The sequence below is a fragment of the Narcine bancroftii genome, chromosome 4 (genome assembly GCF_036971445.1).
Source record: "Narcine bancroftii isolate sNarBan1 chromosome 4, sNarBan1.hap1, whole genome shotgun sequence".
Taxonomy (NCBI): Eukaryota; Metazoa; Chordata; class Chondrichthyes; order Torpediniformes; family Narcinidae; genus Narcine; species Narcine bancroftii.
Window position 1 is genome coordinate 125,602,620 of NC_091472.1, and position 23,499 is coordinate 125,626,118.

Consider the following 23,499-nt stretch of genomic DNA (forward strand, 5'->3'; position numbering starts at 1 on the left):
AATAGACATGACTCACCACAAACTGTACAAATATTCACACACTACTTGAAAAACTACAGATGCTGGAAGTCTGAATTCAATAAATATGAAAATATTAAAAAGACCGAGCTGGTCAGGCAGCATCTATGGAATAGTTAGTTAATATTTCAGATTAGAGATCTGTGCACCAGCCCAAGTCTTGAACCCGAAAGCAGTTTGTCTTTGCACAGTTGGGTCTTTTCACCATTTCCCCCCACAAGATGGTTTATTTTACATTGCAAAAACACAGGAACTACTTGGCAGAAAACTTCATTCACTTTCTCCAACATTGACTTCTGTATCTTCTTGCATCAATGCAACTAAGCTTGAGAACATCATCTCCTTTGAGATTTTTGGACATCAGAATTTCCAGATTCAAATAACCAGCTTATTTTGCTCTGGACATTTTCCAGAGTTTAAAATGTCATTAAGATGGAAAGAGTGCAGAAAGATTCACAAGAATGTTACCAGGATTGGCTTGAATGACAAGGAAAGGCCAGAGAGGTTTGGAGTTTTTTCCCCCTGAACCATTGAAGGCAGAGAGGGTGGGGGGGGGGGGGGGTGGAGAAAGAGAGAAAGGAGAGACCTTAGATGTTAATAAAATCATGGAGGCATAGATAAGGTAAATAGTCATTGCCTTTTTCCCAGATAGAGGAAGTTAAAATGAGCAATAAGAAGTGTGTTTATTGGTACATTGTACAGGTGCACCAAAATTCTTACTTGCCACATCAAAGCACACTCACTAAAAATGTATACATTTCCAGGGACAGATTTAATAGGAAGTAGGAATTATTTAAACTTTTTTTTTTAAAAAAGAGGGAGGTAAGTGTCTGTGACAGGCTACCAGAGGATGTTGTTGAGGCAGATATTGCTGCAACTTTTAAGAAAGATGTGGATCGATACAGGGATAGGATAGATTTAGATGGTTATGGGCCAAATGCAGTCAGGAGGAACTAGTTGTTAGGACACTTTGGACAGCATGGGTAAGTTTAACTCTAAATTAACACAATACATCAAAACAGAAAAAATGAATAATAAATCTATAAGGAGAGATAAATATTCACAATGGCAATTAGAGCCATAAAATAAAAAGGTGATGTTTCAGTAATGTAAACAGATCTTTGGTGGTTACAGAGTAGTTTATGGTTAGAGTAGTGGAAGGAGATTCAAGCCTGATAGTTGTTAGATTAAGAACTGTTCTTCAATCTGGAGACTTCAGTACCATCTGCCTGAAGGTAGTAGTGAGAAGAGGTTGTGACCAGGGTATGGGGATCCTTTATGATGGTTGCCTTCTTGAGGCAGCATCTCACATAAATGTCTTCAATGGAGGTTGGTGCCCATGATAGGCCTGGCCAGTTTCTGCAGCCTTCTGTTCTCAGACAATGAAGTTACCAAACGAGACTAAAGGATTTAAACACAAGAGGGAAAAACTTAAAAGTAACCCGAGGGGCACTTTTTGATGAATAGATGAATAGAAACTGTAGACTCACGTTTTAATAATGTTTACAAGGCAAATTTTCAGGTACATGGGTTGGTTTGAAGGCTAACTGCGTGTAAATTGGACGAGCTTTGTTAAACAAATTGGTCAGCATGAACAAGTTGGTCCAAAGGGCCTTTTTCCTTACTGTAAAAACTGAGCTTTTTCCTCTAAAAATGTCATCTTATTCTGCTTCTCTCATTTCTACCTCCATAGGCCAATCATTTTCCTTCTAAATATTTTGGTACTATTATTTCTACCAATCCTCCACTCAGATTCCCGTTTTGCCCATCAACCTTTTCCAGTTTGGATGAACGATTTTTGCTGTTCGCTGACCAATATTTCCAACACTTTTTAAAAAGAATTGTGCACATCCACAGGCAGAGTGAAACATTTTTCCCACATCCCTATGATCCACTCATGAACGCCACGGTCCACAGAACTGTCAGCCCCGTTTCTACAAATAACAGGAAACGGCGAGTCATTTACGAGCTCTAGATCAATACACATCGTACGCTTATATAACTTATTTTGTGGAACGATCACTCAGAGCAAATGATTTGTTGATGGAAGAAGGTAGGGTGGAGGAAAGAGTTAATGATACCAGAAATAATGATGAAGTTAGTGAATAACAAAAGATTGAGTGAAAGATAATGTATAGGATGGTTCCACATTGTGTTCAGGCTGAAGTTAAATTTCAGCTTTCCCACATGTTTAACTTCCCTCGCTTATTCCGTGCAACAAGGGACGGGAGCTTGCTTGCATTTCCTCTCTCAGTCGCCAGACACAGTACAGTACTGATGTTTGAGAGGGCCCTTCTTCTTCCTCTCCTTCCCCTGCCCCCTGTTCACTTCCACTCACAGCAATAGACTTACCGGAGACACTGCAGTCAGCGCAGATGTCGTTGCTCCTCAACCTCTTCGACATGGACAGCCGATATTCGCAACACTTTCCAGCAGAGAAAGAGATAAAGATGAGTGCGACGGGCTGCTCTGTACGAATGGGGCGTGCTTGACATTAACAACGACCTGCCATCAGCGTAAACTTTGGAGCAGGGCTCCAATTCCCGTCGATCTCAGCCCCAGCTGCTCGGAAAGCCGATTGGCATGATGGGAAATCGGAGGACCGTCAGGCGCCGACCGCCCGTGCGCATGCGCATCATAGCGGCCCAACCATCAGGTGACCTGAAGGGGGGGGGGTAACCGTCAATATTAAATATTAACACAGAGGTTGAACCTTTCACTCACTAGAAATTATTAATCGTATGAACATTTTAGAGGTAATATTCTTTATCTATATGAATAAGTCAAGTGCATCCAATGTATCCGTGGATAAAGGTGGTTAATTATCTCTAATATCACCTGCTGTCGACGCATGCGACCAATTTGGAACTAACCACAGTAAAAGGGAAAAGAGGGGTGATGATCGTCTCTCAATAATTTGTGCTTAAACACATTAAATCAAAGTTTCAGGATATTTCAAGGAGCAACAAATTTTAAAATTTTACTCTTTATTTCTTTCTGAAAGCAAATGTTCTAGCCGTGACTGGAAGGGGTGCTGGGGTATCTGCGAGTCCCCTCTGGTTTGCCTGAGAGCATTTTCTTGTGGATTCTTTCCTGTAAAGTTTGGAAAGTTTCAAAGTTTTATTTTCCCCTCCCCATCTTCCTTTATTCTTTTTGCTGAAGAGGAAAAGAACCTAGGGGAGGGTTCTGTGTGGATGGTGAGGCTGAGCAACTAGGATGTGTACATTGGAAGACATCAAGAACAAATACAGACTCCATCTGTTCGTCTGGCACAACCAATACAGAGAGGTTGAGAAAGAACTGAAACAGGTGGGTCAGTTAAACAACAGAAGGACTCCAGTATGTCGTTCCACCATTACGAACGGAAGTCCTCTTTACCGCGACAAAAACGAATTGCTGGCGGAACTCGGGTCGCATCTGAGGAAAGGGGGGTAGTTAACATTTCAGGTCAAGACCTTGCATGAGGTCTGAAAGTGTCAAGGAGAGATCGCCAGTATAAAAGACGTGAGGGGTAGCGGGAGCTGCCAAGCGCACGTGGATGGTTCTGAAGGAGCCAGGAAAGGGTAGGGAAAGTGACAGAAGCTGGAAAGTAAGAGATTTAAAAAGTTGTAAATTATCAAATTTGATAAGAAATAAAAGTGATAATAAGGGAGGGATAGTTAGCAGATGGAAACAGTAGGGCAAGGGGATTGGGGACCCAGTGGATTGAATTTGGCTGTTTGGAAAATTCTAACCACCTCTTGGACTGTTTTAGCAGATTTTGAGATGTCAATTATTTTCATTGTTGAAGGTTGCAAAGTTCAGATTGTTATGCAGTTTCCTGATTTAAAATTAATGTTCAATTACATTGAATTATTATCCAGGTGTTTTTTTTTTCTCTGAGATGTGCAGATATTGCCAATTGAAAGACTTCTTGATTAACTCTAATTGTAAAATGGTTCTGGCAGTGACTTAATTCTTCAGTCATTTCTCAAGAAAGAAAAGAATCTTAGTAAAATGACTTGCATAGTAAGATGATGGGGAAATGAGAGATCAACACTTATTCATGGCAGTGATTGGATTGTATTGCTTGAAAGAGTGGACCATACAACTCTTGAGTTTATGATTTATCATTGAGATTACTATTATTAACTATTTGATTTCCTATTGCTATGTAAATTTTCATATTCAACTTTATTTCTATTTTCCTGTTGAAAGTTACAGTTAATCTATTTGTACTCTCAAGTTGTTTGCTTCAGAATGTTACCACCTACTGACTTTTTGGCAAATCATTCATCCCCTATTCAAGCAGTTTCCTTAATTTGCTCTTCTAGCTAAGGAAATCTCTTGGAGTGGAAATGTTTTCTTTTTAATTCAGGCCTCCTCCAATATTTTGTTCTGCAGATAATAACTCCAGTTTCCATAGTCCTTTATTCTTTTTACTATCATAATATAATAACTCGTCCATTGCATGGACTTGTCATTCTTACTGAAATGCAGTGTATGGCACCCTGCTTCCTTAGGCAGACAGAGCATGGGTGCTGAACAAAATGGTCTCCCAGTCTGCATCAGGTCTCGTCATTGTACGGAAGGCCACACCTGGAGCACCAGACACAGTATACCGACCCAGCAGACTTACAGGTGAAGAATAGTCTCACCTGAAAGGACTGTCTGGGGGCCCAAATGATGGTGAGCGAGAAAGTGAAAGGGCAGATGTAGCACTTTCTCTGTTAACAAGGAAAGTACCTTGAGGGGGACTGGTGGGAAGTGATTTTGCATGGGGGGGTGGAGAAATGAATGGACAAGGGAGTCACATAGGGAGTGGTCTCTGCGAAAAGCAGAAAATGGTGGGGGGTGGGGGAAAGATGTGGTTGGTGGTGGGATCTTGCCGGAGATGGTTGAAGTTGCGGAGAATTATATGTTGGACATGGAGGCTGGTGGGGTAGTAGGTGCGGACAAGGGGAACTCTATCCCTAGTGGGGTGATGGGAGGATGGGGTGAGGGAAGATATGTGTGTGAAATATGGGATGTGCCTGTGAGGGCAGAGTTGATGGTGGAGGAAGGGAAGCTCCTTTGAAAAAGGAAGACATCTCCTTTGTATATAAGCATAGTACATCGTATATATCAGTTAAATTTCAAAAGAAAATTAAAGTTATTTATCAAAGCTTTTTCCCAATAGTAAAAGACAGATTTTGGAAATTGGTCTGTTCAAAAAGTCAGTTTTAGACTTGATCCGAACTTAATGTACAAGTTGTCTTTTGTCCTGGATGGTATTGACAATCTTCCCCATCAACCAGGAACTTCTGAGCTCAATATATATGCGCCTACGAGGAGGATTAAAAGTTTATGCAGGATTTTTTTTTGAAGATTGATAGGAGGAGATTTTAACCTTAATTTGGACCCAATGTTGGATAAAACTGGACAAAAGACAAGTAATAAGAATAAAGTAGCCAAATGTATGGTTAAATCAGTACAGGAAATGAAACTTATGGATATATGGAGGAGGCAGCACCCAAGAGAGAGGAAATATTCATATTATTCAAGTAGGCACAAAACTTACTCAAGGATTGATATGTTTTTGTTGTCAGCCCATATTCAAGGGAGAGTTAGAAAAACTGAGTATAAAGCTAGACTACTATCAGATCATTCACCCCTATTATTAGCAATAGAACTGGAGGACATCCCACCAAGAACATATAGATGGAGGTTAAACTCCATGCTACTTAAAAGGCAGGAATTTAGGGAGTTTATTGAATGCCAAATTAAAACATATTTTGAAATAAACACAGGATCAGTGAAAGATAAATTTATATTATGGGATGCAATGAAAGCCTTCATTAGAGGGCAGATAATAAGTTATGTGACTAAGATGAAAAAGGATTACAATCGGGAAACAGCAGTTGGAAAGGGAAATAGTAAGTACAGAAAAGGAATTAGTAGAAAGGGATGATATAATGAAAAAGAGAGAATTGGCAGACAAAAAAAAAATACAAAACATAACAAACGTATAAGGTGGAGAAGAACATAATGAAAACAAAGCAAAAGTATTACGAACTGGGAGAAAAAACAAAATATTAACCTGGCAACTTAAAACAGAACAAGCTAAAAGAACGGTATTGGCATCAAGGAAAAAGGACAAAGAAATTACATATAAAACCAACAGAGATTAATGGAAATTTTAAGGAATTTTATGAACAATTATACCAAACTGAGAACGAGGGAAAAGATGATAAAATAGAGGAACTTTTAGCTAAAATTAAACTGCTGAAATTGGAAGAAGAGGAACAAAACAAATAAAACTATTTGAAATAGAGGAAGTACAAGATGTATTAAAAAAGCTGCTGAACAATAAAACACCAGGAGAGGATGGATTTCCAATAGAATTCTATAAAACATTTAAAGAGTTATTAATTCCTCTTCTCCTGGAAGTAATGAACTAGGTAGAAGAAACACAAAACTTGCCAGATTCATGTAAGACAGCAATAATTACAGTAATTCCAAAGATGGGGAAGGATCCATTAACACCAGCATCATATAAACCAATGTTTCTATTTATCTCAGATTATAAGATAATAGCAAAATTATTAGCAAACAGATTGGCTGATTGTGTACCAAAAATAGTAAAACAAGATGAAACTGGATTTATTAAGAAAGGATGAACAGCGGACAATGTCTGTAAGTTCATTAATTTAATCCATGCAGTACAAGGAAATAAGATACCAACAGTGGCTGTTGCTTTAGACGCCGAAAATGCTTTTGACAGAGTAGAGTGGAACTACTTATTTAAAGTATTACAGAAGTTCAGTCTACCAGAAAAATATATAAATTGGATTAAAGCATTGTATAATGGACCGTTCGCAAAAGTAGCAGTAAATGGATATGTTTCAAATCAATTTAAATGAAGTAGGTGAACTAGACAGGGATGTCCATTATCCCCTTCATTGTTCGTCTTAGAACCTTTGGCAGAACTGGTAAGAATAGAAAATAAATTAAAAGGGATAAAAATAAAGGAGAAGGAGTATAAAATTAGCTTATTTGCAGACGACATTATAGTATACTTAACAGAATCAGAGATATTAATAAAAGAATTACATAAGAAATTAAAGTAATATGGAGAAATATCGGGGTACAAGATCAACGCAAATAAAAGTGAAGTGATGCCAATGAGTAACGCAGATTATACAGAATTTTAAAAAGAATCACCATTTAAATGGCAAGCACAAGCAATCCGATACCTAGGGATCAGGTTAGATAATAATTTAAGCCACTTGTACAAACTAAATTATCAGCCACTAATAAAGAAATTGCAGGAAGACTTAGAACATTGGAAAGAACTGCCGTTAACGTTGATAGGGAGGGTGAGCTGCATTAAAATGAACGTTTACCCAAGGATACAATACCTATTTCAAACATTACCAATTCCCTTAACAGAAATTTCTTTTAATGAACTAAAGAGAACAATAAGGAAATTCTTGTGGAAATGTAAGAAACCAAGGGTAGCGTTAGATAAACTAACAGAGAGGTATAATCAAGGTGGTTTGCAGTTACCAAATTTTAGAAATTATTATAAGGCTGCCCAATTAAGGTATTTATCAGATTTTTACCAGACAAGGGAAAAACCAGACTGGACTAAGATAGAACTAGATAAAATAGGTGAGAAGGTATATACTTTATAAGTGGGATGAAAAACTGGTGCAATATAAAAACTCACCAGTACTGCATCATTTACTTAATACATGGAAGAAAATCCACTTCGAAAGAAAAAAAGCGAATTACCAAATACCAAAATTATTATTGTCGCAAAATCCGCTAATTCCTTTTACAATAGATAACCTTTCCTTTAGAGAATGGGAGAGAAAAAGAATAGAAAATTGTTTTTTGGGAAATAATTTATTAACATTTGAACAGTTGAAGTACAAATATGGAATAACTCATGGTACAATGTTTGCATATCATCAATTGAAAGCTTATTTAAAGGATAAATTGGGGAACAACTTGAGATTACCTGAAGGAATCAGCTTTGAATATGTGATTATAGACACAATGATAATTAAAAGATTTATAATGAACATGTACATTAAGCTGCAAGATAAGGAGAATGATGAAATCAACTATAAACCTAAGCTGAAGTGGGAAAAGGATTTAAACATGAAGATAAAAAAATGAAGTATGGGAAAAGTTGTGTTCTGGAACTATGAAGAATACAATAAACACAAGGTTACGTATGATACAGTATAATTGGTTACACAGGGTATATATTACTCCTCAAAAATTAAAAAAATGGGACTCAACATTATCAGATAGATGTTTTCACTGTGGGAAGGAAATGGGAACAACATTACATGCAACTTGGACATGTGCGAAGGTGAATACATTTTGGGAAGAACTAAATCAGATACTAAATAGAATTACAAAAAATAGCATACCAAAAAAATGAGTTATTTCTTTAAAATAAAATAAGTAAAGAATTAGGCCTCAAATTGGATAAAGCACAATAAAAATTCATTATGATAGCCTTAGCAGTAGCAAAAAAATGTATAATGTCAACTTGGAAAATGGAAGAGAGCATGAGTATACAGCAATGGTACATGGAAAAAAATAACATATAATTTAAAAAATAAAGTCACAATATTTGAACAAATTTGGGAACCATACATGGAACATATCAGAGGGAGCTTGCCTAGGACCTCCATCCCCTAAAATGAAAATGATAGGAAGACAAAATGACGAGATTCAGTGTGTAATAAATAGATGACACATTTTTCTTGTTTATTTTCCTTTGTGTGAAGATATTGTTTTATGGTTTTATTGTATATGTTGAATATCAGTGGATTTGGGGGGGGGGAGGGAAAGGGGGGAAAAAGGGAGAAAAGGTCACTGTGTAAATTTAATGAGAAACATTTGTACATATTTTGGTTGACATGATTCACAGTGTGAAAAATAAATTAAAAAAAAACCAAGAACTTCGGGGTGCTGAATGATCCCTGATGATCATGACATTCCCAGCCGTGAAATTGTGTCTGATCTTAAACTATTTCTGTCGCTCCTGCAACAATGGAAGATATTCTTTCACCCATCTTTATCAGAACAAATCCAGTATAAATTGCACCTGCTTCCACCTGTGGCACATATACATGTCTTCATTCTGAAACTGCCCTGGAGCTAATGAAGGGTTAGTCTTAAGAATGTTAGACTTGAAATTTTATTTGCAAATCTCTTCCTCTGGCAAAAGCAGATTATCCCCATCTCAGCATTAATCAACTCTTCAACTGTGAGACCTTTTTCTTGAGTCTCAAGATCACTGGTTTCTTTTTGTGGTAGATCTTTTTATGGATGTTATCCAATTGAAATTGAGCAGGAATATGGCTTAGTTGTTTGTTGTTTGCTACGATTCAGAAACCATCTTTTAAATTTAAGCATCCAGGCTGTTGCCTTGTTCAAATGATTCCAGGATGAAAAGTAATGGACTAAATGGATAACTTTCCATTTGTTCAGACATTATCTGATCAACATATTCCTGATTTTCTGGTCCTCTGGTAAAAATTTCTTTTAGTTTGAGGATTTTGAGGCCACTTCTTTTGAGGCTATTAAGAAATCGAGGCCCGGACACACATTTCATTCTTCAGAAAAGACTTGACTTTCAAACCTTGGGAAGCCAGATCAGCAGAATTGTTAACCGCCACCTGATTGTTAATATCTTCGCTGTATTGGGCATGAGACGTTATCAATTTCAGTGATTATTTTAACCACAAAAATTTGAAACCTTGTGGTTTTATTGTTGATATATTCGAGCACAGAGGTGCTATCAATCCAAAATATGGAGCCTGTTCATTTCATCTGCAACTTTCTTTTCAACGTTGTGTCCATTCTGCTCACCATAGTAGCAGTTGTCAACTTGGTAAGTACCATTTTTTGCCATTACCACTTTCCAAGATATTTTCTGGTACTTTCTCTGCATAACTTTTATCATGTCAGATGTGCTATTGGTGTAGTCTAAATGAAAGGAAGAATCTTGAATCTTTCTCAGTGCACATTATTCAATAACACGTCTATAATAAGTCATGCATATTTTCAATTTCTTTAAAGGTAATCCAAAGCAATAATGATCATTAACTCGCTTGGCAGTTTTTGTCACCAATTCTGCTGGTCTTCCTTTGAAGGTTCTTGGTCGTCCATGGTGCCCTCAGGAAAGTCATTCTTGAACTGATATTCCCACAGCCTATCAGTCTTAACAATCAATACCTTGTTGACACTGATAGCTGACTGGTTTTGAATCTTCTTCATCCTAATGGTCCATTAATCATCCAACCATCAAAAACTGGAATCTTTCTCTCAGGCAGAGAAGAGAGCGAGACTGTAACTGAACTAACAATGCAGCCATTCATCTTGCCTTCGCGTAAGTTACTTTGTTCACCTGGATTTTCTGTTACTTATCAGGAATGGGAAGTATTCTGCTTCATAAGATGCCATTTGGCTCACATCTCTGTGCACTGGGGTCGTTATTGGAGTTTGTGATTTGGCACAACTGTGCCTTATCCTGGCCTGTTCGGGTCCATACGTAACTAACGCTGGCTCTTCTTTGGTATTAAATATTTTCTCTTTCAGTTGTCCTTCCTTAAAACATGACTCCAAAACGCTAGACGCTTTAAATAATTGACTTTGAGCACCAGATACCTCTAAGCCTTCTGGTACCCTCAACTTGGACTCATTAACAACTTTTTTGTTCTCAGTCCCAGTTGCTCTTTTTGCCTCCTTAGCTGCTCCCATTTCAGCTCCTCTTCTCTTCATAGCCACATCCTTTCTTTGTACCTGCTCCTCCTGCTCTCCTCTTCAAAGGTGTATTTATCCTTAACCCATTCTTGATCTGCTTCAAGAACGGCTTTTTCAGCCTTAATTTTTACACATGTAGATGTAGTACTTGAAACACTGGAGCTTGCACAAGAATTCCTTTTACTTCTGCTACCAGTATTTGATGCACTATCACCTAGTTGTATCTCATCCTTTACTTCAGAGGTTGTCTTCACCTCTGACGTTTTCTCCACTCTCGATTGTCCATCCTCCTCGCCACCATCTTGTGGCACAGCTTCAGCCATTTCCTCGTGGCTGCTCATAGTATCTATTGATGTTTTTCACAGTACTTCTGTTTATACCTTGTATTCCCAGCAGCCGTAACCTTCTGCTTTTTTGTTGTCTCATTCTGTCTCGTAAAGAGAACAGCTTTGGCTTCACTTGTATCAAAGGACTGCCATTGCATTGCTTCTTTAAGTTCTGTGACCTTCATCTTCTCAACATAGCTCCTAAGGGAAAGCAGCTTCAGCAGTGGCTGCAATATTATCCATTCAGATGACCGTCGCATTCAAACATCAAACTTGTACACCATTAACTCCAAACAGTCCTCAAAGGACCAGTGGCAGTTTCTTCAAACTGTGTTCTAACTTGAAAGGAATCCTTTAGTAAGGCTTACTGCTTAAATGGTCTTGGTGATGCTGTTGATGATCGTGCCTCCCTGAGTTCGAAATGTTCTAATCAGAGCCCAATCAATCCAGTCCGAATTCCTAAACCCATTTCCGACTTTCAATCATCTTAAATCCTGTTTCTTTTAATTGACTAAAAATTGTAGCAACTATTTCCCTGAATGTTGTCGTCTATGACTCATTCAAACAAATTTATACTAAAGTTGAGTTTCCCAAGTTTATTAAAATTGTTAATATTATTATCAGTGGCTATACATTGTTACAAGCCATTAAACATTGTTAGATGGTGCTAAAACTTTGTTAGATGTTCAATAAAAATTGTCAGAACGTTCTAATTCCTTACCATTTTGTAGAAACAAAGGAACTAAGCTTGCATATGTAATCTAACAAACTGTAAGACCATGGCTTGAAGATGTTGCAAGGAGACATTCAAAGAATATGTGAACAACATCTTGAAAGCTATAAACAGAATTTGCTTGCAAGTATGAAATATATTTTAATCCTTACAAACCAACTTGAGACTGTTTGACATACGGTTTCCAAACTTCTCATTCCTTTTGGGGAAAGTTAATAACATTTGCTTCTGTCCTCTCCTCTGGCATCACATTCATTTTGGAGAAGGATTGAAGAAAAATTAAGCCAGTTGCCTTCCTTCTATAACTTGAGATATTTCCTTTTTGATATTTTTTCTGCTTTGATTAATTCTAGTCTTTTCATTACTTCATTAATCTTTTTATCCCTCAAGTAGTGTATATCCCAAAGGGCTATTTCTCACACAAGCTGAAACAATAGATATTTGCACATTGTTAGTTAATGAAGGGACCAATAATTGAACTGGACAAACCTCCGACAAACCTCCGACAAACCTCCGACAAACCTCCGACAAACCTCCGACAAACCTCCGACAAACCTCCGACAAACCTCCGACAAACCTCCGACAAACCTCCGACAAACCTCCGACAAACCTCCGACAAACCTCCGACAAACCTCCGACAAACCTCCGACAAACCTCCGACAAACCTCCGACAAACCTCCGACAAACCTCCGACAAACCTCCGACAAACCTCCGACAAACCTCCGACAAACCTCCGACAAACCTCCGACAAACCTCCGACAAACCTCCGACAAACCTCCGACAAACCTCCGACAAACCTCCGACAAACCTCCGACAAACCTCCGACAAACCTCCGACAAACCTCCGACAAACCTCCGACAAACCTCCGACAAACCTCCGACAAACCTCCGACAAACCTCCGACAAACCTCCGACAAACCTCCGACAAACCTCCGACAAACCTCCGACAAACCTCCGACAAACCTCCGACAAACCTCCGACAAACCTCCGACAACACCAAGATTCATGGTGCAAGGATCAAAAATGGAAATTGAGTTTTCTTTTAAAATGAATCTTTACTTGGAAACAGCAAATTGTGTTTCTGCCTCCCATGGAGAAGGTGCTACTGCCTTATCTGATATCTCCTAAATGAATAGAGACGTGGTATTGAAACTGAAGCATTCCTGATCTGTGAATTAGTACCATGTCATGAGGCACACTGAGCCATTTCCAAAATAAATGTCTTAATTTAATCTTGGATAATCATCTGTTTGTTTCCACAGCATGATATTGAAGCAGTTGATCCACGGGGCCGAACGCCATTACACCTTGCTGTCTCATTAGGACACTTGGAATGCGTTGAAGTGCTACTTCAAAACAGTGCCTCTGTTATCAAGGAGAATGCCAAAGGATGGACAGGTCAGGAATGCTTAACAATCAGCCCGGTATGAGGCACAAAATGAAATATAATTTTAAATTTAAATATAATTTTAAATTTAAACATACAGCACGGTAATTGGCCATTGTGGCCCATGAGTCTGTGCTGCCCAATTTACAGCCCATGAACCTACACCCCCAGAATGTTTTGAACAGTGGGAGGAAACCGGAGCCCCCGGAGAAAACCCTCGCAGACACGGGGAGAACGTACAAACTCCTTACAGACAGCATGGGATTCGAACCCTGGTCCAATTGCTGGTGCTGTAAAGGTGTTGCACCAACTGCTACGCCAACCATGCTGAGATTTGGAGAAGATGATGTGGAAGGACAAGAGGGAAAAACACAGTAAAACTGAGAAAAGCACATAATAAGTCAGGTTATTTGCTGGTTTATGGACACCTTTGTTACAGTCCAGCTGGTCATGCTTTCTTCTTGCTATTTTTGTATTTTTTTTGTGCTTCCCAGTTGGCGAGGAAATGTTGGCCTCAGACAACATAGCAACATTGAAACTTGTAGTGTAGGGAACTACACTTTTAAAACCGCACCCTACAGTCTGTGGTCAAACACCAATAAGTAACAAAATGCAGCCGCTTCCGAAGAGGAACTTTTTTTTAAGCAAGCCAGGCAAGAACTAAATTACAAAAAAAATACAGTAGACAAGGTCTCATGGCCTAGTGAAGTATCCCTAAAATTAATATCCAATTTGTTTTCTTCTCTGGATTTGCTAAGAGAAAATTACTGTAAGCAGGAAAATTGTAGCCCTAATGTCAAGAGCAGTTGTTCTCAGTTCACCGTGAAATTTAGCTCCTTCGTCCATGTTTGGACCAATGAAATTAGGAAATGATTGACTTTGAAACCCAAATTGACCTTCTATAAGCAGGTCCTTGTGAAGCAATTGCAGCTTGATCCACTGCCAATTATCCCTTCCATTACTTTGCTCATGATTGAAAGTAGACTGATGGGAAGTTAACTGGCGATTGGATTTGTGGTCAATTTTCCACATTGTTGAGTAGACGTCAGTGTTGTTGCTGTACTGAAACAGAATTTATTGTCATGAACATGCCATAAAATTCGTTGTTTTGTGCCAACATTACAGGTGCAAAATTTTTAAAAATAAATAAGTTAGTGGAAAAGAAGAGAAAGTGAGGTATTGTCTGTGGTTCATTGACAATTCAAAAACCTGATGGCAGAGTGGAAGAAGCTGTTTCTGTACCTGTTTTGTGTTCAAGCCCCTGTAACTCCTTCCTGATGATAGCAGTGAGAAGAGAGTATGGCCAAGGTGGTGAGTGTCCTTGAGAATAGTGGTTGCTTTCTTAAGACACCGCCACGTAGATTTCCTTTATGGAGTGAAGGCTCATCCCCATGATAGCACTTTCTGTAGTCTTTTCCCGTCCTATGCATCGGCACCCTCCATACGAGACAAATACAACCTGAATGTTCTGCATGGTACACTTGTAGAAGTTTGCAAGAGTCTTTGATGGCATATTAAATCTCCTGAAACTCCTCACGAAGTATAGCCGCTGGCGAGCCTTCTTCGTGATTCCATTGACATGGAGGCTCCAGGATAGATCTTCAGAGATGTTAATATCCAGGAATTTTAAGTTCCTAATCCTTTCCACTGCTGACCCATTGATTAGGAATGGTTTGTGTTCTGATTTCTCACTCCTGAAGTCCACAATCAGTTCTTTAGTTTTGCTAATGTTGAGTGCAAGGTTGTTGTTGTGGCACCACTCAACCACCTGATCTATCTCAGTCTTGAACGCTTCCTCATTGTCGTCTCTGATTCTGCTGACAACCGTGGTGTCATTGGCAACTTTGGAGGTGGCTTTTGAATTGTGCTTAGCCACACAGTCATGGGTGGAGAGCAGGAACAGCTTGTCCAACGGTGTGACAAGATTTGGAGCACAACCCATCAGTACTGTTGCTGGGGCCCATCACCTTTGCTGGATCCACTTACTTCAGTTGTTCCATGATATCACATGGAGTAAATCAAATTGTCTGAAGACTGGCATCTATCTATCATGCTGTGAGAGGCCAAGATGGATCATACACTTAGAACTTCTGGCTGAGGGTTCTTCCAAAAGTTTCAGCTTTCTCTTTTGCACTGATGTGATGGGCTTCCCTCTCATTGAGAATGGGAATAATTGTTGCACCTTCTCCAACAGTGAATTGTTTAAGTGGTGGATAATTTGGATGTGCTAAATCTGACAACTTTCATGTGAACCGTTTTGCAGTGTTGTACTAGATCATACTAAATCCAGTATGATATATAGGAAGATAAGAGGCAAATTATTTAGTAAGTGTATAACAAATTATTAATTGTAGTTTAAATGTTTCACTCACTTCAGTTCTACAAGAGGCAGTCAGCACAGGAGATCCTGAGTTACTGCAGAAAATTCTTCAGTATCGGGACTATAATAGAATAAACTCTCATCTAAATGGAGTTTCAGAACTACTCAACAAGATTCAAAAGGTAACAACTGCCCTGACATCCAGACCATATTAACAGAAATATATATATATTTATATATAAATTATATGGGCTATTTAGTTCTGAAATTTTTATTTACATTTATGATTTTGCCCTCAGAAATAAATTCAGAACTCTTCATCTTTTTTCTTCTATGCATAGACTCTGCAATTCTCCTAAGCTAGGACAGGTTAATTCTTGATTCATAGCTTGGAAAAGACCATTGGTCCACCTCCTCTGACTACTTTGGCATTCTGTGTTGGATCCATTTGGTCATATGCCTCTCAGCCTTTCCCATAAATTCATCTGGCCAAATGTTTTTTTGAACATTGTAGCTGTTCTTGCTTCTACAGCTTCCTCTCGTAGCTCATTACAGAGGCGGACTACTCTCTAAGAAAGTGCCCTCAGGTTCATCTTAAATCCCTCCCCTTTCATTTTAAACCTATGCCCTCTAGATTTAGAATTCTTTATACTGGGAAATAAACTGAGCATCTGTTTTTTCTATGTTCCTTGTGAGTTTATTATCCTCTATAATGTAACCTATAGTCTAGGGAATAAAGATCCAGACCATCCAATCTCCTGTAAATATAAATACAGAATTTTTCAAATTTGGACCATGCAGCACAGTAATGGGCCCTTTCGAGCCCATGCTGCCAAATTATACCCAATTAACCTACAACTCCTGTACATTTTTGAATGGTGGGAGGAATCCAGAGAACCTGGGGAAAACCCAAACAAACACAGGGAGAATTTGCAGACAGCACTGGATTCAAACCCAAGTCGCTGATGCTGTAACAACATTGCGCTAACAGCTACACTAACATTGCTGCCCTGAGTTTGAGTCTTCAAAGAAATTGCTCTATGATTGAACTTGAACTCTTTATTTCTAAACATCATTATGTAGTTGCTATCCTATCTCAGTATTTTTTTTATTGTCTAATTTGACTGTAGTTCTAAGATTTCATCACTGGAATAATTCCTACTTGATTTCTTTGTTGCCTGTCTGTAATTAGAACCATAGAATGCTACATTACAGAAAAAAGGATATTTGGCCCTTCTAGTCTGTGGAAATCACTATTTTGCAGTCCTACTGATCTGCTCCCACTTCACAACCCTCCAGACTGCTCCTATTCGTATATCTATCCAATCTATTTTTAAAACTCAAGATGGAGCCAGCATTCACTACATTAAATGGCAGCCCATTCTACACTCCCACCACTCTCTGAGTGAAGAACTTTCCCCCAATGTTCTCCCTAAATATTTCCTCTTTCATGTTAAAACTATAACCCCTTCATATTTGTCTCCCCCAATCTTAAGTGGAAAAAGCCTACTCGCACTCACTCAGTCTATACCTCTCATAATCTTGTAAACTTCTATCAAATCTCCCCTCGTTCTTCTTCGCTCCAAGGAATAAAGTCCTAACCTGTTTAATCTTTCCATGCAACTCCTGAAGTCATGGCAACATCCGAGTAAATCTTCTCTGCACTCTTTCAATTTTATTGATATCCTTCATGTAGTAAGGTGACTAGATCAGGACACAATATTCCAAATTTGGCCTCACCAATGCCTTAACAACTTCAACATAACATCCCAACTCCGATACTCAATACTTTGATTTATAAAGACTAAGATGCCAAAAAGCTTTCTGTACAATCCTGTCCACCTGTGATGGCACCTTCAGGGAACAATGTATCTGTATTCTGAGATCTCTCTGATCTTCTGCACTCCTCAGTGCCCTACCATTTACTGTGTATGTCCTACCTTGGTTTGCCCTTCCAATATGTATCACCTCACACTTGTCAGCATTAAACTCCACTGCCATTTTTTTTGGGCGCATTTTCCCAGTTTGGGCCAGATCTCTCTGCAAGCTTTTAAAATCTTCCTCACTGTCCATAATGCCTCCTATCAAACATGCTGATCCAATTTGCCACATTATTATCCAGATCATTGATATAGATTACAAACAGTGGTCCCAACACAGATCCCTGAGGCACACCACTAATCACAGGCCTCCAGTCTGAGAAGCCATCATCAACTACCACTCTCAGCCAATTTTGAATCCAGTTTACAACCTCCCCATGGATACTGAGTCTTAACCTTTTGAACTAACCTCCCATGTGGGACCTTGTCAAAGGCTTTACTAAAGTCCATGTAGATAACATTCACAGCCTTTCCTTCATTTATCTTCTTGGTAGCCTCCCCGAAAAACTCGACAAGATTCATTAAACAAGACCTACTGCACACAAAGTCATGCTGACTGTCCTTAATCTGATCCTTAATTCTCTCTGAAATATTGTCTTTTTTTTCGAGATACTCCAAAATGTTAGATTTCATGAATAAAACAATTGCCCTTTTCAATGTTCCATTATTGTCAATCACAGTGTGAAAGAATGCTGAGGTAAACTTCAGCAGTGAACATCATTGCATTCAACTACCAGTGGATTTAATTGAAGAACACCTGCCATAATGAAGCAAATTATGCCTAATTAATGAAAGAAAATAGAAATGTAGTTCTGTAATATCAAGGTTCTTGAACAAACTTAGGCTTGAACTACATTGCTGCCCCTACTGGTGCTGAGGAATCATTGTCACCTAGAAATTCATACCTGACGAGTAGCAGCACAACATGTTGTACTTTGTCTCTGCATTTCTTTTTGTGTTGTCTTTGTGAAGCAAATTGTAAAGACAGAATACAGTATGTTGTTTCAATGGTACGTTAAAACTATCAACTGGGGATGAATTTCTAGACATGATTATTTTTACATAACTTGAAATGTTAAATCTTTCCCTTCACAACTATACCTAACGACTGAGTAGTTCCAGTATTTTCTATTTTTAATTCAAGCTTTTGTGGGAAAGATTTTTCAGACCTAAGAAAATTTGAAACTGAATTATTGAATTTATAGTTTTCTCCTCTTTCAAAACAAAAGTAAATCTAGTTTTCAAAAAGTTTTTTTTTTAAAAAGATGGAAGAAGGCTACTTCGCTAAAGTACTCTTTCACCCGAGTGTAATTGTTTGTTCCCTTACAAATCTCACTCCTAATTCAATATTTAAAAAATGCTTAATGATTTATTACAGAAAGTTGTGCATCTATCAGCTAGTTTAGGTATTTTAAATATTTGATTCAGTACTCAGGAGTCAATTGTGTTATTTTTGATTTTGACACTATCTTCGTATTTCAGATTTGATGTACTTAACATAATTTTAAAAACATTTCTTACAGACTTCTGATTTCTATGTGGAGATGAAATGGGAATTTACCAGCTGGAGTAAGTGTCCTTGTTTTTAAAATAACTTATTTTTAAGTGCCTGTTTTGGTAATTAATCTGTTCAGGTGACTTTTGTTTTACTTTAAGTTATGATTCACTGCATTGTGAGTGCTGTGTAATCATGGGATACCAAAAGTTATGTAAGAGTTGATAAAATTCACATCCTGCGTTTTCTGTGTGGAATATGTCCCGCATCGGACTTGTCAGCCACAAACGAACCTGCAGCTGACGTGGACTTTTACCCCCTCCATAAATCTTCGTCCGCGAAGCCAAGCCAAAGAGAGAGATATATCAGATTGTAAGAGCAAGGGGGCACTTCAGGCATGTCACCTCCTTAGTGTTGGGCCTCCACCTCCCGGATGTTGGATCTCCACTCTGGGGTGTTGGACTTACAAAATAACCTGCATTTGCCCTCTCCTGTAATGATATTAAGTTCTTTAGCTGAGAATGTTTGAATTGCCAAGAAATTCATTCTCCCCCCCCCCCCACCAATTTTTCAGTTCTTTTCTTTCCTGCAGTGAAAACAATTGCAGTCTTTTGCATCACAGTGTGACTCAAAAGTTTGACTTGGCATAATTCACTGCATAATTTCTGCATTGAGTCTGCCTATTTTGGAGCATCATAAGGGAACTAAGAACATGTTGTCCTGAGGTGTCATTAGGCACTCCAAAAACAAATAGCAGTGCTGAATTTGAAGGTAAGGAAAATATATATAGTACCTGCACTCATGAGTCCTCTCCATGGCTGAAAAGTAATATTATCTGTCATCTCTCAATTTACTCAACTCTGTAATAATCCCTTCATTGCTCCTCCCCACCTCACTCCAGTTCCAACATTAATTTGGGTTCAGGTCCACACTTGGCACAATCTGCTACACGTGTAATAAACTTTTAAGACAAATATTTTTATCTGCTGATTATGATCAAAATGGGTGTTTTCTTCTGCTTTAGACCTGCTTCAAATTGCCTACTTGATACTTGAGGTTTCAGTATGAAAGCAACCCTAATATTCTTTACTTCATGTCATTTACCTGTTATTTTATACTGAAGCAAAATACCATATTTCAAAATGTTCCAACATATTTAACATCGGAAATGGAGAAGCTGTAGCGGCGGCTACACTGCTCCTGTAACCAGACGGGTTGAGCTCAGTGAGCAGACTAGTTTATTGCAGGCTGCTGGGCTGCACTTATACTCCCAGCCCAGACCTGGCCGAGAACCGCGCTGGAGGGCACTGATGTTATCTGGGTGTCACGTGGTCCCCAAGTCTGGGTTTCTGAGCCCAGAGCTGGAAGGAAGGGAAACCCTCGACGGTGCCATTTTGGCCGGCTGTCCTGCCGCGTGGCTTACAAGTGGGCCAGTTTGCCTGCTTTGTGGTGAGCCGCCATACAGCCCCCCCCCCCCGCCAATGTTCTTTTTTGCCGGACGGCCTCACTTCTTGGGCTGGGCAACGACCATCAAGGTGCGTTGGCTTCAGCCTGTCCATGGTAAACAGCTCATGCCTGCTGCCCAAGTCCAGTGTGAACGTCGAGCTGGAGCGCTGTATAACCTTGTATGGCCCCTCGTACGGTGGCTGCAGAGGTGCCGCGGTCAGGCCCCACTGAACGAAAATGAACTCTGCAGAAAACAGCTCGCCAGGAACGTGAGTCGGGCGGATGCCATGCCTGGGTGGCGGGGGGGTTCGAAGGAGTCCAAGCGTGCCTTGAGGTGAGGAAATAGTTCATGCGGCAACTGCTGGGGATTGTGAGGTGCGTTGATGAGCTCAGCAGGTAGTGCCAGCGATGCACCGTAGGCCAGGTCAGCTGATGACGCTTGCAGATTTTCCTTGGGAGTGGAGTGGATGCCCAGGAGCACCCAAGGCAGTTTGTCCGACCAGTCAGGACCAGCGGGCGGAGCAGATGGCTGAAGAATGCCAGTGGCTTCCAATGCCCATTCACCTGCTGCTTCAGGATGGCACCAATGGCTATGGCAGAGGCATTGACAGAGAGTGCCATATGCAGGTCGGTGTGCGGGTGGGCGAGCATGGCTGCCTTCGTGAGGGCATCCTTGGTGGCCTCATGCGGTGCAGGCTTCTGGGTTGCGGTGCTTGGCTGTGATGAGGTAGAACAGCGGCTGCATGATGCGTGCAGCTCCTGAGATGAAGCGGTTGTAAAAGTTGACCATACCCACGAACTCCTGCAGCCCCTTGAGGCTGTTCGGGCATAGGAACTCACTAATGGCGACAACCTTTGCAGTGGCAGGCCTGCCTCCTTCGGCCGTGATGTTATGGCCCAGGAACTGCATGGACTCCTTCCCAATCTGGCACTTGGCCGGGTTGATGGTAAGGCCGAAGTCAGCCAGCCTGGAGAAAAGGGCGCGTAGGTGGGCCTTGTGTTGCGCCCAGTCCTTGCTGGCGAAGGATGTCATCCAAATAAATAAAGACAAAATCCAAGTCCCTGCCCACAGAGTCTATGAGGCGCTGGAAGGTCTGAGCGAAGTTCTTGAGCCCGAACGGCATGTGCAGGAATTTGAACAGGCCAAAGGGGGGTGATGATGGCCGTCTTGGGTATGTCCTCAGGGTGCACCGGGATCTGGTGATATATGCGCACCAGGTCAACTTTGGAGAAGACCCTCGCACTGTGCAGGTTGGCCGTAAAGTCGTGGATGTGAGGGATGAGGTAACGGTCAGGAATCGTTGAGCCATCGATGGTCTCCGCAGGGACGCCAGCCATCAGAGACTTTCGGGACCAGGTGGAGCAGCGAGGCCCAGCTTGTCAGGCGGGAGCTGGCATGCCTTGGCGTGAACTGGCGGGTCCTGGGTGGGGATGTGGTGGAACACCCCATGGCGCAGTGAGGCAGCAGAGAACTGTGGCTTGAGGAGTGTCGGGAACTCATTCAGGATCTGCTGGAACTCGTCTCTGGCGTGCTGTTCGTGGCCATCTTCAGTTGCTCCAAGCGGGAGGTGTCCAGGCGAACAGCCTGGAAGGTACGGGCGTTGTTAGGTAAAAACATCATGAGCTGGGAATGTAGAGGGAGTCACCCAGTGCTGGGCCGTAACAAGATGCAGTTGTGACCTTGTACTCTCAAGATGAGAGTGGGGATGACAAATTGATGTGCAGGAGGCTAGCAGAGAGGGACAGCAACAGTTTATTCATTGGACAATGTCATGGTATGATAATTTACTAAGTACGTATCCTAAGGTATATAAAAAACACCACTTGCTGATAACGGCAGAATGCGCCTTCTCCAACTAACACTGTTAGTTGCAAGTGTTACAATCCGGCAATAAAGAACAAAGAACCTTGATTTCGACTCAGTCTGGTGTTTGACTCACTCATTCATGAACAAAGCAGACCTAACAGCGTCCACCAGAAATCCGTGTGCGAGGAGGAAGTCTGCACCAAGGATGGCAGTCGGGAGGGACAAGACAGTAAACCTCCACGCGAAATTCTTTTGGCCAATCTGGAAGTGGATTGTCTTGCCTCCATATGTCCGGATTGCCATTGCGTTGGCCGCATGGAGGGGAGGTCCATGAGGTTGGTTCCTGGATTCGATGGCCGAGACCAGTATGACACTGATCTGGGTTCTAGTGCCGACCGCTGACTAAGTTCTGCAGGTAGAGAAGGCTGTGTCCTTGGCCAGCCGCCGCAGCCATTAACAGCAGCTAGCTTGGTTGTTTCCCTGGAACAAGCAGGGTTGACGACACATCTAAGCCTTGGCTCCCCAGTGCTGGTGGTAGAAGCAGAGGCCTGAAGCGGATGCTGTGGCCTTGGTTATGCTCTTGGGGGTCCCTGCAGGGGCCGGGTGCTCTACTGCAGCGCTAAGGGCGGGCTTGGCATGGTTGTGCCTCGTGACCTGCTGGACCACTGAACCTTCCGAGAATCGTGTGGGCCATAGCTCTTGGGCCTCAGAGATGAAACTGGGCCTCTGCGTGGACAAACCAGGTCTCCGGCTCCTGAACCCAGAATTCAGGCAGTTTCACGGCTATAGCGCTGATCCCAGGCTCACTCATGATGGGTTTGAACCAGTCGGGGTCACCAATTGTACCGGCAGCTACACTGCTCCTGCAATAACACACGCAACCAGACGGGTTGTGCTTAGTGAGCAGACTAGTTTATTGCAGGCAGCTGGGATGCACTTATACTCCCAGCCCGAACCTGACTGAGAACCGCGCTGGAGGGCGCTGACGTCATCCGGGCGTTACATGGTCCCTAAGCGTGGGTATCTGAGCCCCGAGCTGGAAGGAAGGGAAACCCCCCCGATGTCGCCATTTTGGCTGGCTGCCCTGCCGCGTGCCTTACAAGCGGGGCCGGTTCGTCTGCCTTGTGGTGAGCTGCCACAAAGCCTTATCTAAGGGAAAATAACATTGTGCATGAAGTTTGACATTAAAGAGACCAAGGATTGTGCATGCACTAAGAATACTTGAATCTCTTAACTGAGCTCACTCATTGCTCTTGGTTTTGAACCCACTTCAGCACCTAAGCATATGATTTTTTTTATAATTTGAAAGAGTCAATGTAAACACAAGAGAAAAGTAGAT

At 40.9% G+C, this 23,499-nt stretch overlaps 2 protein-coding genes across 12 annotated transcripts in view; one reads left to right on the forward strand and one right to left on the reverse strand.

Moving 5' to 3' along the window:
* The window catches only part of git2a (G protein-coupled receptor kinase interacting ArfGAP 2a), a 113,540-nt gene extending 110,943 nt beyond the window's left edge, over positions 1-2,597 (reverse strand). For all 8 annotated transcript variants that reach the window (XM_069932741.1, XM_069932742.1, XM_069932744.1 and 5 more), the window contains exon 1: positions 2,371-2,597. In XM_069932741.1, the coding sequence (XP_069788842.1) occupies positions 2,371-2,422 (52 nt within the window). In that variant the 5' untranslated portion in view covers positions 2,423-2,597. The remainder of the gene's footprint in view (positions 1-2,370) is intronic.
* Positions 2,598-2,677: 80 nt separating this feature from the next.
* The window catches only part of ankrd13a (ankyrin repeat domain 13A), a 67,204-nt gene continuing 46,382 nt past the window's right edge, over positions 2,678-23,499 (forward strand). For 2 of the 4 annotated variants that reach the window (XM_069932749.1, XM_069932752.1), the window contains exons 1-4: positions 2,889-3,327; positions 13,088-13,223; positions 15,590-15,714; positions 18,936-18,981. In XM_069932749.1, coding sequence (XP_069788850.1) covers positions 3,235-3,327; positions 13,088-13,223; positions 15,590-15,714; positions 18,936-18,981 — 400 coding nt within the window. In that variant the 5' untranslated portion in view covers positions 2,889-3,234. The other 2 variants (XM_069932751.1, XM_069932750.1) reach the window with 2 other exon arrangements.